Consider the following 15158-nt stretch of genomic DNA (forward strand, 5'->3'; position numbering starts at 1 on the left):
AGTAATTTTAAAAAGCTCCTCACTGCATAGAATGATTAAAACTAATTGGAGCGCTTAATTTCTCTCCTCCACCCCTCTGTTTTTTTGGAGTGCAGTCAAGCAGGTTTCTGGAATGCCAGAGCAGTTTAAGATCAAATCAGCCCAAAGGAAAGGGTTGCATTTAAAAAGAAAACCAGTTTTACAGAAGTCAAAGTAACAAGACGGGAGGCAACAAAATCTGGTGGAGTGTTTGCAGGACGGTCTGTATTTCCAAAATGGAGCTTCAGCTCGTGGTCAAAGAGTGTAGAGTTGTTACAGGGCACTTCTGGGCACTGTAAGAGCAGTATAGCTACTGGCTAGAAAAAGGTAGCTTTTCTTGAAATAATGCTATTTCATAGGCTCCCCGTGATAACTCATTAGTTATAAGATGATGTATCCACTTAAAGTGAACATCATTTCCTCAGAGGCAGCTTTGGTTCTCCATGGTATCCTCATGTCTTCAGTGAACTTGGTTCTTTTGTACCTTGCCAGGCTGAAAGTACAGATCAGCTGAATGACACCTTCTTCAGATTTGCTTGGGCGCAGTTCAGTAGTCGCTTTTCTCCATGGGTGAAATGCATCTGGTTTTTGATTAACTTCAAACTTTTATTCAAATCCAGTTTGGGTTATTTGGTTAACTCAAGTTACACATCTTACATGTAGTTTTCCAATGGCAAGTAAGTACAAATACAGTTATCATGAAGCTAGATAAAGTAACATTTTTAGCTCGTCTATTCAGAGCTTCATTTTTCGTTTACACATGCAAATAGTTTACCAAATCTTTGTATGGGGACTGTATCAACAGCTCCGTTATTGCTGCAGAAGTACCCCAGAGCCTCAGTCAGAGGTACTCTGCTCACAGGTTCAGAAAAGACAAGTTCAGTCAAGAAGTGCTGCTATTTCACATCAAAGTCTGCTTTCCCTTGGCTGGATTTTCACTAGCAGACCCAAGAGTAGAATTATATCCAGTTGTGGAATTAACCTAACTAGTACCTGTGAGGTTTTCTGGCACATCAAAAAAAGGCTGGGAGGTACTCTCCTAGCTTAGGCTTTTTAGAGTATTTTCTCTCTGCTGCTTTTCTAGCATACATCTTGTATTCATCTGGAACAGCTACAACATAAAAGCCACATAAGTGCCTTCCTGTCATCGAATTAATTTCCTTTATCCTTGCGGCTTGCATTTACAGAGCCCCTTTGGTGGTTCATAAGGCTGCTAGGAAATGAACGGCAATTCTGAAAGCTTGTTCCAACCTGAAAACTACCCCCACACTTCAACCTCTGGGTTACAAAGGAATGGCTTCCGATTTATTTATTTATTCGGAGCAATGTTTTGCCACAGAGTACAGTCAGGGTGTTGCTGTGGAGCCTTTGTTCAAGTATGAGCCTGGATAAAATGCATGGCGGGTAATTTTCAAGTCACATTTCTTTGTTGTTGTTTTTCCCCTTTAGTTTGTTGAAGTTGAAGGACAGATCACGTCATTAGTTGATCTGCACCCATCCTTCCTAAGGAAGGGTTACCGACGGGAAATCTTCATCGCTATAGTATGTTTCCTTAGCTATCTTCTGGGACTAACTATGGTGACTGAGGTAAGTAGCACCGGTTCTGGAAATTGCCTTCTTTTTTAGCCAGTTTTTAGACCAATTTTAGCTATGAATGAGACTGCACGAAATTAGCCACTCAGAGGAGCAGTCCTCTTTAGATCTACAGAGCATCTTTCATCCCTAGATCTGAAAGCATTTTGAAAAGGAGCTCTATATTCCCCCCTTTTCAGTCAGAGGAACAGAGAAATGAAATCTCATTAAATTCAATCTGATCTCAGGTACTAATCGACATGAGTATGAATATTAACATCTGGCTCCAAATGATGAAACACCTTCAGCAGAGCAGATTAAGAATCCATCCAGTGCATGCAGGGAAAGAGATTTTTATCTTAGTTACACAGATTTGAATCAATTAAATACCCCTGGATTTATTCTAGTATAAACAAGATGGGAATATGTTCCAGTGGCTGCACTGTTGTGATATTTATCTCCAAAATAAAATCCAAGCCAGATTTTAAAAACAACTGGAAGAGCATGATTGTAGGAATTAAAACAGCACCTGCAGCAGAGGTGCCTAACAAACACAGTTTTTTCAAGTAAAAGTGCAGGTATATACGGTTCAGTGTAGTGAGAACAAGGAGTCTAACAGCACAGTATAAATATAGAAAGAAAAAAATGAACTATTCTCATTAAAAAAAGTCCTTCCACTCAATTCATAAATGAAGACCCTCCTGATGAACTGACTTCCATTTTTAGTATTTTGGAGGCATTAGTGTTAGGAGGTGACCTATTATTTCTTTACATCATTTGTTTCTATAAATGCCCATCCTAAAATACTTGTAAGAAGGAAAGATTTAAGTGTCTCAGTAGATTATACTAAGTGGCTTAATTTTGTTTGATCATCGTCTTGTTTGGATGCATGTAGTAAACATACATATCCCCTGGGGAAGGTAATGCTAAATATTTACCTTACCTACTTGCTTGACATTTCTTCTTGTTAGACAGCAATCATTAAGATACGTTGGTAGATGTTACTGGGAGCTGGGCCTGAAGTATTCAGGTTTTTTCCTGTTGGATCCTAATCCATTATGTCTCTCTTTTACAGGGTGGCATGTATGTTTTTCAACTCTTTGACTACTATGCAGCTAGTGGTGTATGCCTTTTGTGGGTTGCATTCTTTGAATGTATTGCTGTAGCCTGGGTTTATGGTAAGTGAGAATCCTTTCATCTGATACCTTTTGATGAGTCAGTGACAATTTTGCTAGCCAAACATTTAATCATCAGCCACCCCAGAATCTTCTTCCCAGCAACAGACACATGCCATTAATATAAATTTGCACTGACCTCTTGGAGACAAATTTGCATCTGGGATGAAGCCAACCTCCAGTGTTTTTCCACACAAAAATGAGTATTTTTCCATTGCTAATTAATAAAGATACAATTAAGCATTTACATGTGTTAAGTTTAGAGATGAGAGTTGAAAGTTTGGCCAGCTGTGAAAATTTCTGTTTGTCTCTCAGAGAATTTCCTTTCAAAGCTGCAATGTCTGTAAGGGGCAAGCCAACCAAATAGGAAATACGAAAAGAAAGCTGACAGAAAAGTGTATTCTGTCCCGTTATTTTTAGACGATGCTGAGTACCAAGGTCTGACAGTAGCTGCCTGAGATGGTAGCTAAGGAATGATCAGAAGATGTTTGCTGCTTAGGAGTGGTCATTTCCCTGAGTCTTCATGTACTCTGTCTCCTTAGGAAAGTGAAACAAACAAAGCCTTCAGTTTGCATCAGTCAAATTTCTGTAGAAGCAGGATGTACCGTTTGCTGTTGTGTCCTTCCCATGGTGGATTCCCCCTGGCAAGAGCAGTGAGGGTCTGGGGAGAGGAGTGGGCAGGAGGGATTAGCATTGCACTCCTGCATCTAAATAATGAGGGGTGTATAGGATGAGAAAGTCCCCCAACCTTTGAGCTTCTCAAGGAGAAAATAATCTTGAACTTCACAGCCATGGAAAGCATTTGAACAATACATCTGACACCTTCGTCTTCCCTTTAAATATCCCTTGGAGGGCTTAGGAAAGCAGCTGTAATCCTACAGTCCTTACATGGCTTTTATATGCTCAATTCTGATAAATGCGCTCACTATCCGTTACAGGCGCTGATAATATTTATGATGCCATTGAGGATATGATTGGATACAGACCTGGTCCCTGGATGAAATGGAGCTGGACTGTGATCACACCAGTTCTTTGCGTGGTGAGTACTGACCCGGGCTCTTTCAAGTCTTCCACGTAGCAGCTCTGAGCTGCCTCTCACTGCTTCTCTTCAAGTGAAGGCTGTTGCATTCAGAGACCAATTTGCAAAGAACTGCTGGAGGCTTGAACATACCCCTCAAAGACATAGGTGTTAGCTGTTAATGTGACAGCTCTCTGCTGTGCCTGCACAAATTGCAGTTGTCTACATTTGAGTGTTTTTTTCTTAGGATTGGCAAAATACTACATTCAGGACACAGAAAACTCACTCTCCCAAGAGCAGTCCCTACTTTAAGTGATAGGACTACTGGGCCATTTTAACAAAATGACTTGAGCAGTCTGAGGCAGAGACTCGGCTTGAAGTATTTCATTTGCTGGGAAGAACACCCCAGAAAGCTCCTTGCAATGTACAGCAAGTATTTGAGCCCTGAAAAAGAACAGGCAATGTACTGCAGCTGCTCAGCACCGTTGCTTAACACCCTATTGTCAAGCAACAGTTTACCTATAAGCAGATGCAGATGCTCTTTCAGTAATTTAAATGGAAGAATAATTCGCTCATTGGTTTAAAATACATATGGTATCCATCAACTCTGCCTTTCACTGCCTGTCTTCTTAGGGTCAGTGGTAGCACCAGAGCCGTACTGCTTTCAGCATTTTTTGACCCTCACTTTGTTTTCTTTCTCATCCACAGGGGTGCTTTATCTTTTCTTTGGCCAAGTACAAACCACTGACCTACAACAAGGTCTACACATACCCAGACTGGGCAATTGGCCTGGGCTGGGTTCTTGCCCTTTCCTCCATGATCTGCATCCCTATGGTGATGGTCATCCGCATCATACAGTCAGATGGGTCGCTCATTGAGGTAAGAGCAACCGGTTGTCTGTCTGGAGGAGAAAGGGAGCTTTAACTTGCTGTTTTACACAAAATAAGCACAATGCTTGGAAAACTCCCACCTTGTCTAGGTATGGCAAAGCTGGGTGCCTCTCCTGCAGTGAATGCAAACAAGAGTGTTAAAGATCACCTGTCCTTTGGGCTAACAATAGAAACAGAACAAACATGAAGCCTTCTGTCCTCAGACAAACACCAGGTGATTTTACTTGCGTCCCACTTCTGCAGGTTCTAGTTTGGCAAATCGTTGCCTCCATGTGCAGACAAGTGCTCAAGGACTGGGGTGCTTCCCAGTGCCAGATCTCTCTTCTCCAGCCCACGGGGAGAAGGAAGCACCATCCTACAAATCAGAGAGAGAGAGAGAGAGAGAGAGAGAGAGAGAGAGAGAGAGAGAGAGAGAGAGAGAGAGAGAGAGAGACCTGGGTCAAACCTGGCTGTCTAAGAGCTCACTGAATTTCAGGGAAATTTGGATCCACCTGTGGATTGTGTGGCTCTCAGGCATGGCCTTCACTCTGGGGGACTGAATACAAGTCAAACCCTCCTGCCAGTGGGCTTCACTTTTTAGCTGTTTTTAAATTTTTATTTATTCCTAATGAATCAAATCAAAACACTGGATCCAGATTGCCCTGATCTTTGGAAAACTTTGGGTCGGATTCAGACTTGACAGCGCAGATTCTTTCAGGTTTGGATTTGCAGGCAATCTCTTGCCCTTCACAGTTCAGCACAGGTTCCCCTGATTTGTTTTTCTTCCAGTGGAAAGTTTTTAGAGACTGTGCAAGCATGAAACTTAGCAATTCTCTTCTAAGGTTTCAGATTAGTTTTGTTTTTGCCTAATGAGATGGTCTTAACTGCAGCCCAGGGTATTCTTGGAGGAGAAAGTGGGACACTTCGGGTTAGGAAAAAAGAGAGAATAGAATAAAAAAAGAACATTTCCCAGAGCACAAACACTTGCATTTGTTTTCCTCCAAGTGTTAATGGTCTTTTTCAGCTGTGGCCAGAGCATTTTCATGAGTGTTTATTTTCCTGCCTACATTGTCACCATCTATTGAAAGACAAGTCTAAAAGTAGCCAAAACACTCCTCAAAGACCATGTTAGGAAAGGAAAGAGAGTAAACACTGGTCAGATGCTGTTTAGTTCTTCCTTTGTGAACTGAGATGTAGGAGAGAAGCTGCCACTTGGCAATGAGCGGCTGGGCTAAAAGGCAGAGCTGTTTCTAAATGAGGAAGGAGAATGCACATAATTTGAGCAGCAGCTGCAGCGCTGAAAGCCCAACATGCAGGATGCTGGATAACGCTGTGAATGCCCTCTCGTGTCTGACTCGCTTGCATCAAGTCAGGCTCTGCAGCTGAGCAAAAGTTGAACGCAGTGCTCCACAGCCCAGGTCCCCGTGTCCTTGCAGAGCCACGCAGCATACACACGTCTCTGGCAGCCGCCGTCCCCATCCTCGGATTGCCACGTCCTCCATCCTGCACATGGAGACTCAGGGGCCGGCTGGTCTTCTCACCTCTGTTTTTCTTCTTTCTTTCAGAGGATAAAAGCAGTGGCTGCCCCCAAGGAAGTGAATCGGTGGTCCAAAGAAACGGAGAGTGGCACCCCCTTCTGCCCCAATGGAACTTCGAATGGCGGATTGATCAAGCCAACTCATATCATTGTGGAAACCATGATGTGAGCTCTCTCTGTGAGAGGATAAACCTGCTTTAACTGCCGTTTACTAACCATAGATTCTCATAGGACCAGGTTTACAGAGCTTTATATTTGCACTAGGATTTATTTTTATTTCTCACAGAGAAAGTTATTTTTTGTGTGTGTTTTTTTTTAATATTTTGTAAGGTAATCACAGCAGATGTCTCTCTGTAGAGGGAGAGCTTTCATATCAGACTAGACATATTACAGGAATTTACTATTATTGGGTTTTTTAAAAATATATATATCTTTATCTCTAAATATTATACACCTTACCACTTGAATTGATTGTCTTGCCAGCAATACATTCAAGTCTCAGAAAGCAATTTTAGGTGCTGGTATGGTTGGGAGCAGGGTAACCTACAGAACACACAAAAGGAGCTCTGTTTAGAGATATGATTAAAAAAAAGACGCTGTTTCAAGAGAATTTTCAAAGGTGTAGTATTTCCACCCTCTGGTTCAATTGTGGTAAACGACAGGCTTCAGGGTCACATTAGGGAAAGGGTACAGTTATGTTTAGCACAGTCCCTGAATAAAGATAGAGCCGGGCAGCTGGAGCAGAGAGTTTGCGAGGGAGGCAGAGAAGTTGGGTGTGAAAAGCCTTGCGGTCATCCCTCCCTAGCATGGCGTTGGGACCCTGTCACACAGATGAGAGGAGGACTTTAGGAAGGTGTTTGCAGGATTTGGCATGGTTCACTCTTTTTTTTTTCCTCTCTTTTTTTCTTTTTTTAAGGTTTTGGGGGTTTTTTTACTTAAGTGAAATGCCTGCTGTTTGTGCGTGAGCAGGGAGGTTGAGTACCTGCTCCTGAGTTTTCCAGCAAAGCATATTTTAGTGTGGTGGCACTGGTGTAAACTTGAATTCTGCAAACTGGGAGGGGCAGCCTGTCCCCAGGGCAGCAGGGGCGAGTGCCCAGGAGCTGAGAGGGGAAAAGCAGCACCTGCCCTCTGGGTGCTTCAGATGTTTGCTTGCTCATTTGTTTGCGTGTTAATTATTGGACTTTGGTTTTGGGCAGAAAAATAAAAGAATCCCTTCTGGACTCTGACTGTCCAAAGGTGAACGCAAACCAGGTCATCCCTGACAGGAGGAACAAAACCGTTCACCTACATTTGGTGTAACCGGTATTTATAACAGACAAGTTGTTAATAATAATAGTAATAAAGATAATAATACCATTCAGCAAACAGGTGCTTTTCATCCATGTATCTCAGAAATGCTTTGCCAAGTTCAGTAACCAGGATTTGCTTTATTTATTTATTTGGGGGGGTGTTCGTTAATGTTGGGGGAACAGACAAAAGGACTAAAAGTCCCTTGTCCCACGTTACTAAATAGCAGCAGTGGACCTAGGGGCCCCAGTCTCCTTGCCCATCATTGGGTTAAAACGTAATTTTTTTTTTTTTTTTTTTGGGGGGGAGGGTGCAGACATATTTACGAGGCTTATGAATCCTATCTGCTGAAGAAACAGGGCTTTCAGGATTTTAAGTCAAAGCAAAGGGAACATGTAACACTGAAATGTTTTGTATTTGGTCAGAAAGAATTGCATACTGTTCCAGGTTAGACTGGGGAGTGAAGAGAAACCACTACAAGGAGCGTAGGAATGGGGTTCTGCTTTGTGTGGGCGAGGTGGATGTTTCCATGGGGAATTGCTCCCTGAAGACTGTCCAAAACATGGACAAAATCTTTTTTTTTTTTTTTTTTTTAAAAAACTTGAGCAGGTTGTGCTGGGAACAGGTTCTCTGGCGAAACTCAGCCTTTTCTTGTGGGCATTGTAGTAGAGGGAGAGATTTTTTTTCTTCTTATGATACCACAGTTAGGCTATCCAAAGGTATTTAGAGGAAATGCTTGGTAAAACCAGAGTTTGTATCTGCTTATGCTGCTGTCAGCTTGGTCTGTCAGGGCAGAGTTTGTCATTTAAACAGGAACATATCCAGTTCTTAACATTCCTACACAGCAGTTTTATTTTATTTTTTCTTGTCCCATGGGCTAACTGGCCGCAGAAGCGCAAACACTTGTTGATTAGCTTCCTGTAACAGAAAAGGGGTGATTTAAAACTTAAGAGATGGACCAAAATAATTTAAAAAAAAAAAGGAAAAAGTGGCTGCATCTGTAACTTTCAAAATCTTTCTAGTTTGAATTTGTACACACTTTTACATCAGATAGCTAAGTTGCAGCAACAAAACCAGCCACGGCAGAATTGCTTTTGCTTTCTTTTTCTGGGTGCTGTATTATGAGAGTTATAAATGAAACTTTTCCGCAGCTGGAGGTGGCTAACATCTAGTGTCACCTGCTGGGCCAGTGGCAATAGCCATCCAAAGGTCACTGGGGGAATTCTGTGAGCCAGTGGGTGTCATCACATGTGCCCAAAATAAAGGAACATGCATACAGCTTTTTTTTTTTTTTTTAATAGCCTTTAACCATCAAAGGCAAGGAAATGTAATCAAAGATAACTCTCTTTAGTGGGCTTCAGCTTGGACCCTCATTTTTGAGTTACAGTTAGTGTCTGCAGTAAACAGGCACGCTTGCCTGGGTGAAGAGGCAGTAGCAGGTTAGGGGGGTCTAAATTAATGGTTTCTGTGAGTGCAGATGAAACACTGATGCTTGATTTATATTTTTTTATATCTATACATTGTCATACAACTGTTTTTGAGATATAGCGTGCACATCACTTTCGTGCTGTGACAAGCTTTAGTTAGGGAAAAATAATGGTTTGGCTATATCAAAGATGTCTCTGACGAGTCAGCTTGGTATTTAGCCATCTCCCGCATTGTGGAGAGCGTCTTTGTGTTAAGAACCAGAGGGCTAGTACTACACCTTTCAAAGTACAACTACTAGAGAACTAGAACCCAGCCCCATTTCGATATAAACTGTGCCATTCAAATCAGTTGCTTCCATGTACCAAGTGAAAACGTCTCGCACATATGCAACAACCTCATTGAAGCATTCTCTATGTCAACTTCTCTGGCCCTGCTGTGCTCTTCAGCATGACTGCAAGGGAGGGCTGGGACTCACGAAGAGCTAAGAAATTATTGTTTCTGGAAAACAGTTCCCCTCTCCCCTCTTCTCTCCCCTCAAAAAAAAAAAAAATTAATTCTTCTTGTTTTATCCGGGGTTTGAGGTCCAATGAGCACATTCATATTTTTACAGTTTTGGGTTTTCCTAACACTTTTATCAGATTTCTGAACTTTTCTTGATGATAAATTTGCATTTCAACATGATCCTCTGCCAAATTTATTAAAAACATAATTTTTCAAAAAGTCTGTGTTTTCTACCTATTTCTGACTGCAAATACAACTGATTTTTTCCCTAATTTACTTGTTTAAACACTTGTGACCTATTTTACCTGTTATATGTAAATGAGGAACTCTATATTAAAATATCATGACTAGTCATAGATGAACTGGTTTGGATCCAGGGAAAAGTTAGTGCAGTTTTGGCATGAGATCTTCAGAACGAGATCCCTGAGTTTAAAACCAGAATAAAACAAGACAAAACCCACACCTTTTTGTATTTCATGTACCTTTGTATTCATGGATTCTTCTGGGCTTGAAAAACGGCAGATTTTCAGCAGTATTTATTTCCAGCTGAACTGAAATCAAGAGATAGTAGAAATGTAAAGGGGAACGTTTAGTCCACAAGATTTTCCAACCTGTTTCATATTTTTCTCAATTTTCCAAACTTTTTCAGTTCACCTGTCACTAGTTATGATCTCACTGAACGGGCATCTATTGTAAGGGACTTTACCAGTAGTCTGTATTTTGGTATTTAAACAGTATGATTTCATAAATAGAACTGCTTTTTATTGTTGTTGTTATTGTTCTCATTTTCCTTCTCATGCGTAGCGTTCCTTTTCATCTGGTCCAAACAGATCCACACACTTAGAAAAGTCCTCTTTTAAGTGTGAGGTAGTAGGTCCACAATGGATTTGTTCTTGTGTTGTAAATGAAAATACAAAAGCCTAGCAGCTGTGTTTGCCATCTAGAACAATGCTGGTGGTCACCCTGCAGCAGCAGTGCAGCTCCTGGAGCGGAGGGGAGTTAGGAATGGTCTGCTGAAACAGCTCAGCAAAACTGATTTTTGCAGCTGTTCTTGGGGAGAGGAGGAAAACAAAAAAAAAGTGCAGCCTTACGGTTGCTGTAACACACACAAAAAAAACCCCAACCCACCAACAACCATTAGCAGTGCCTTTAATGTCACCATCAGGATAGCATCTTCTGCAGCTGTTTTCAGTCCTGTGTGCATCCTCCTTCCTCAACTGCAGATACTCCTGGTTCCTCTCCTCTGTCTCGGCGTTAGACAATTCGAGTAGATCTGAAGACACACGGACATTTCCATTCGATAGGCCTTTTACAAGTCTCCTCCCAGTCTGCTTTTATTTGCTAAGGAGACTTACAGTTTCAGTGAGGTCATGCTTGTCACACTTGGGTTCAAAGCTCCCACTTGTTGCGTCAATGGCAAAACTCCATCCGTGGGAGAAGGATTTGAACGTTTTTGAATAACTGATTATTAGCTTCCATGTCTTGTGGTCACTGCAGGATCACTCATGGAGGCATAATGTATATAAAATGTTAATAAGCTGTGTATTGAATGGAGTGGACAAGTTAGTTAAGCAGCTCAAGTACACTTGGAAGAAAGATGACCCTGACATCATTTCCAGGAGATTCAATGGAAGTTGCTCACTTTCAGTAAAAAAATAAATAAATCTGTGTTTAAGTAGACTAGTGGATGAAATCTTTCACCCTCATATGCATGCACACAAGTGGGGACATTGCTTCTATTCCTAGGCTGCAAATCATGTGCGTAAGTCTTGCAGAGCTGTTTAGGATGAGGATTGAGAAGGTTTAGGCACCACTTGCCTGCAAAGAGCCAACCTGCCAGGGTGCCCAAGTGGCCTTTCCTAAATTGGGGGATGGTGAAAGAGGGAACATAATGACAAAATCCTAGGCTGTGGCCCCTCCAAGGAAGCCTTGAGGTTGGACTTGAAAACTCTCCTGGCTCCTTGTAAGCACCACATGGCTCCTGGTATGGGAGGTTGGGTGTGGTGTGGGTTCAGGCAGCTGCCTTGGACTTGTTTTCTCCAAAATCAAGCATCCAAAGCCTTGCGGTTAGGATTGACGTGGTGTTGTGTATTTGTATATTTGCATGAGCAAAGGTCAGGAACTGTCAGACCCTAGTAGCTCATTTTATTTCTTGTAATCAAAGTTAAGCTTAAGAAAGAAAGTATTCAGTTGATTCGGTGACACTTGAAACCCCCAAAACCCCATGAACTAGTGCAAAAGAAGCCCCCTGAGCTCCATTCTTTGGTCACAAAAATTTTCTATTATTTGTATCAATGGTCAATTTGAGTTTACTAGAAAGCTTGATCAAGAACGACTTGAGCATAACCAGCACTAGCCCCAGCTGGAAAACTGCCCAGTCCAGCCCTGCACCCTCCACCGGATCATGACTCTTTTCTGCCAGCCCAAAATAAACCTGTACATGGACAATGCTTCGCTGCTTTTAAAAAAAAATAAAAATCTGAATTTGTTTGTTTCTATTAAAAAAAAACCAGAAACAGTCAATTTTTGGTGTGTTTTTTCCAATTGTCATTTTGAATTGGTGATTTCAATTTACTTGTGTCCTAAAAAAAAGCAGGAAAAGCTTCAGACACCATTTGACCACAGAAAAGAGGCAAGCTCGAAATTTTGCAGACTGAAAACATTAAGAAAAATAATCACTCCCCCATCCCTATCAAAGGTGGAGAACTTTAGTGACAGGGCTTGCAACTGGAAAAGAGCCGGACCCTGCTGGTATTGCTTGACTATTGAATGGCAGCGCAGGCATGGCCTTTTTGTATCACTGCTGTGTCTTAATTTGAAATAATCGGTAACAGTGTCAGAAATGAATCGCCACAAGCTTTACACAGCCCTGAGCTTTAGGAGTAAAGCAAATTAAAGACATTTTAAAAAGGAGTGAGTTTCTGGAGGCTTCCTCCCCGTGGTTTGGCTCTGTGGCGCACAGCGGGACAGTGCAGCTCGCTTTCCCATTTGCAGCAAAGGGAAAACATGGCCCGACTTGACAAATCAGAAGAAATAATGGGGAAAAATATAGTTTAAAAAAAAAAAAGTGAAACTTGATTATGCTAAGGAGCTGTGCATGTGTGCTTTTGTATGCAGGGGAAGGCTTCGGTCCTGTAGCATAGTACATGTTAGCATGATACATATTGTTTCTAAATCTATCTGCTTCTGCAGTTGAGATGTTAAAAAGATTTGATTTTTGTTTTCAATATATAAAGGAAAAGAAATGAGAACAGTGGCAAAATCATGTTGAGAGGCTGAAAAAACACTTGGGGGCAAGTTGAGTTAGTTTGTCATCTGCTCCTGCTCTGGAAGCCAGCAACTGTCTCTCAGCATTGCAGCATCCCAGTCCTGTTCTGAAGTGCTCGTTGTTCAATAGGATGTTGTTTTTCTCCAGTGTAATGTTGTGATTGTTACCTGATAATGTTGCCAGGGACTTCACGTTATAAGAGGTGGTCCATCTTGTGTGATGTATTTGGCTAAAAAACAGTGGTGGTTTTTTTATTATTTAAATTCCTAGCAACTGTGACTACAGTAATGTGATGAGTAGCACATACAGTGAGGAGGCGATGTCCATGATGGCCTCCTTAAAAATGTCATCTGAACTTTTTAGAAAAAAAAAAAACAACTAAAAATATTTTTAAAAGATTTTAAATCATTTTTTGTGTGTTCCAAAACGGAATATTTGTATTTGAAAAAAATCCTGGACTGTAATTTAATCCTAAAAACCCTAGCCTTTGTGTATATGGTAAATGTTTGTATTTTGCAGTTTCTGTTTTGCTTTTTAGATAAATAAAATGTATATGGATATTTTTAAGTCATCTTTGCTTTTTTAGATGAGTTTGTAATCACCTTATAACTGAAAATAAAACTTTCCTTTATAAACCAGCCATGCTCTTGGATGCTTTTTTTGGTCTTTGAGTAGCTCAATTCTTCCTTTAAACCTATTATTTAGTCTAGGGTGGTTGGTTTGGGGTTTTTTTGTCCTTTAAAATGTTACATTTTATATACATATATATAAGCCCAGCTCACTGAGCTGCTTGGCCCAGCTTACTATCTGACTTCATGTCTGTCATGGTTTCACCTTGGTCGGCAGCTCAGCCCCACACAGCCGCTCGCTCACCCCGTGGGATGGAGAGAGAATTGGAAGGGTAAAAGTGCAAAAATTGGTGGGTTGGGCTACAGACAGTTTAATAATGAAAAAAAAAAGGAGGAAAGAAGAAAAAAAAACACAACAAAGAGGAAAAAAAACAAAACCAAGAAAAACAAGTGGTGCAAAATAAAACAGTTTCTCACCACTGAGAAACAGAAATGGCCACCCCTGCCCACCTCCGCCCGCCCCAGGTTTGTCGCTGAGCCCACCATCATACGGTGTGGGGCATCCCTTTGGTCAGTTGGCATCAGCTGTGTCCCCTCCCAGTTTCTTGTGCGTTCCCAGCCTACTTGCTGGCAGGGCAGCGTGAGCAGCAGCAAAGGCCTTGATGCTGTGTAAGCACTGCTCAGCAAGAGTTAAAACATCCACGGGTCATCAACAGCGGTTTGGTCTGCTGGGCTTTTCCGCCCCGCCCCCACCCCCCACCCCCCCCAGCAATGACTTTGGCTGAGCACGAAGAAGGATCAGTGCTGGTCCCAACCCACGTTGGGTCAGTCTTGCCCAGCCTATGGCCTTACTTCACTGGTGCTTTTTTTTTCCCCAGACCAGCTCTTCATCAAGTGCAGTTGGGCATGTGCCGAGTCTTACAAGGCCATGAGAAAGTGGGGGGGGGCAGGGGGCCCCCCCCTCCATTTTCCCTCTTTTTTCTTTTCTTTCTTTGAAAATAGAGCACTGATGTCCTCACAAGACTGTCCCTGCAGAAGCAAGCTTTCCTTGGCCCCTTCACAGCGGCACGGGGAGATGAGTGCAGCTTTATGAGTTACTGCTAGGGAGCTCTTGCCGTTGGGCTGAGCCACCCCAACTCAGTCCATCCCAGGGCATTGCCCGCTGCTGTCTGTACCATCTTGGCTGCATGGCACCACTACCACGGAGGTTCAAATACATTAGAAAAGCCCAAGAGAAAGAAAAAGAAAGGAAAAAAAAAAAAAAAGGTAAAATCCAACATTAATTTTCCTGGTGTACGGGACTGGTCATTTAAGGCTCGCTGATGGCCTGTTCAGTCAAGCAGATGAAGATTAAACCAGAGAGGCCTTTCCTTAAGTCCTGATTTGAGACAGGGAAAGAAAAAAACAGCACGTAAGTGGCTACTATTTGTGAAAAGTAAAGCTGCTCAGCATTCGTGCATCAGCCCCTAATCACTGCCGAAGCTCCAGCGCCCAGGATTAGCCCCACAGCTGTCTTTATTTGGAGTTTTTTTGGCTTGGTTGGTTATTTTGCTGGGTGAGATTTGAGGACTTTGGCAGGGATTTCTCTTCCCATCAACGAAGCCTGCAATGCCTGGGCTGAGCAGCCTGATACTGGCACAGACAGCAACTACAACGTCTCAGATTAAAATAAATAAATAATTTTAAAAGCCACTAAGCGCCATGAGCTGCTGCCAAAGGGCTTCATGTACCTGCCATGGGCGGCCATCACCTTGCCCATGCCTGCGGCCGGCTCCCTCAGCCGAGGTCCATGGGACGCAAGGTGACATTAGCAGAATATGCTGCCCATCAAGGCGACCAGCAGCGCATACCAGGGGAGCAGCACCGTGCTAACCTTTTACCTGGTGTACGCACCAAAACCCCATCAGTCATGTTGC

At 42.3% G+C, this 15158-nt stretch overlaps 1 protein-coding gene across 7 annotated transcripts in view; it reads left to right on the forward strand.

Annotated features, from left to right (window-relative positions):
- SLC6A6 (solute carrier family 6 member 6) overlaps positions 1-13311 on the forward strand; it is a 96857-nt gene extending 83546 nt beyond the window's left edge. For all 7 annotated transcript variants that reach the window (XM_076346430.1, XM_076346431.1, XM_076346432.1 and 4 more), the window contains 5 exons: positions 1468-1605; positions 2666-2768; positions 3704-3804; positions 4492-4662; positions 6218-13311. In XM_076346430.1, coding sequence (XP_076202545.1) covers positions 1468-1605; positions 2666-2768; positions 3704-3804; positions 4492-4662; positions 6218-6358 — 654 coding nt within the window. In that variant the 3' untranslated portion in view covers positions 6359-13311. The remainder of the gene's footprint in view (positions 1-1467; positions 1606-2665; positions 2769-3703; positions 3805-4491; positions 4663-6217) is intronic.
- Positions 13312-15158: the final 1847 nt, after the last annotated feature.

This window comes from Aptenodytes patagonicus, chromosome 8, assembly GCF_965638725.1.
Source record: "Aptenodytes patagonicus chromosome 8, bAptPat1.pri.cur, whole genome shotgun sequence".
Classification (NCBI taxonomy): domain Eukaryota; kingdom Metazoa; phylum Chordata; class Aves; order Sphenisciformes; family Spheniscidae; genus Aptenodytes; species Aptenodytes patagonicus.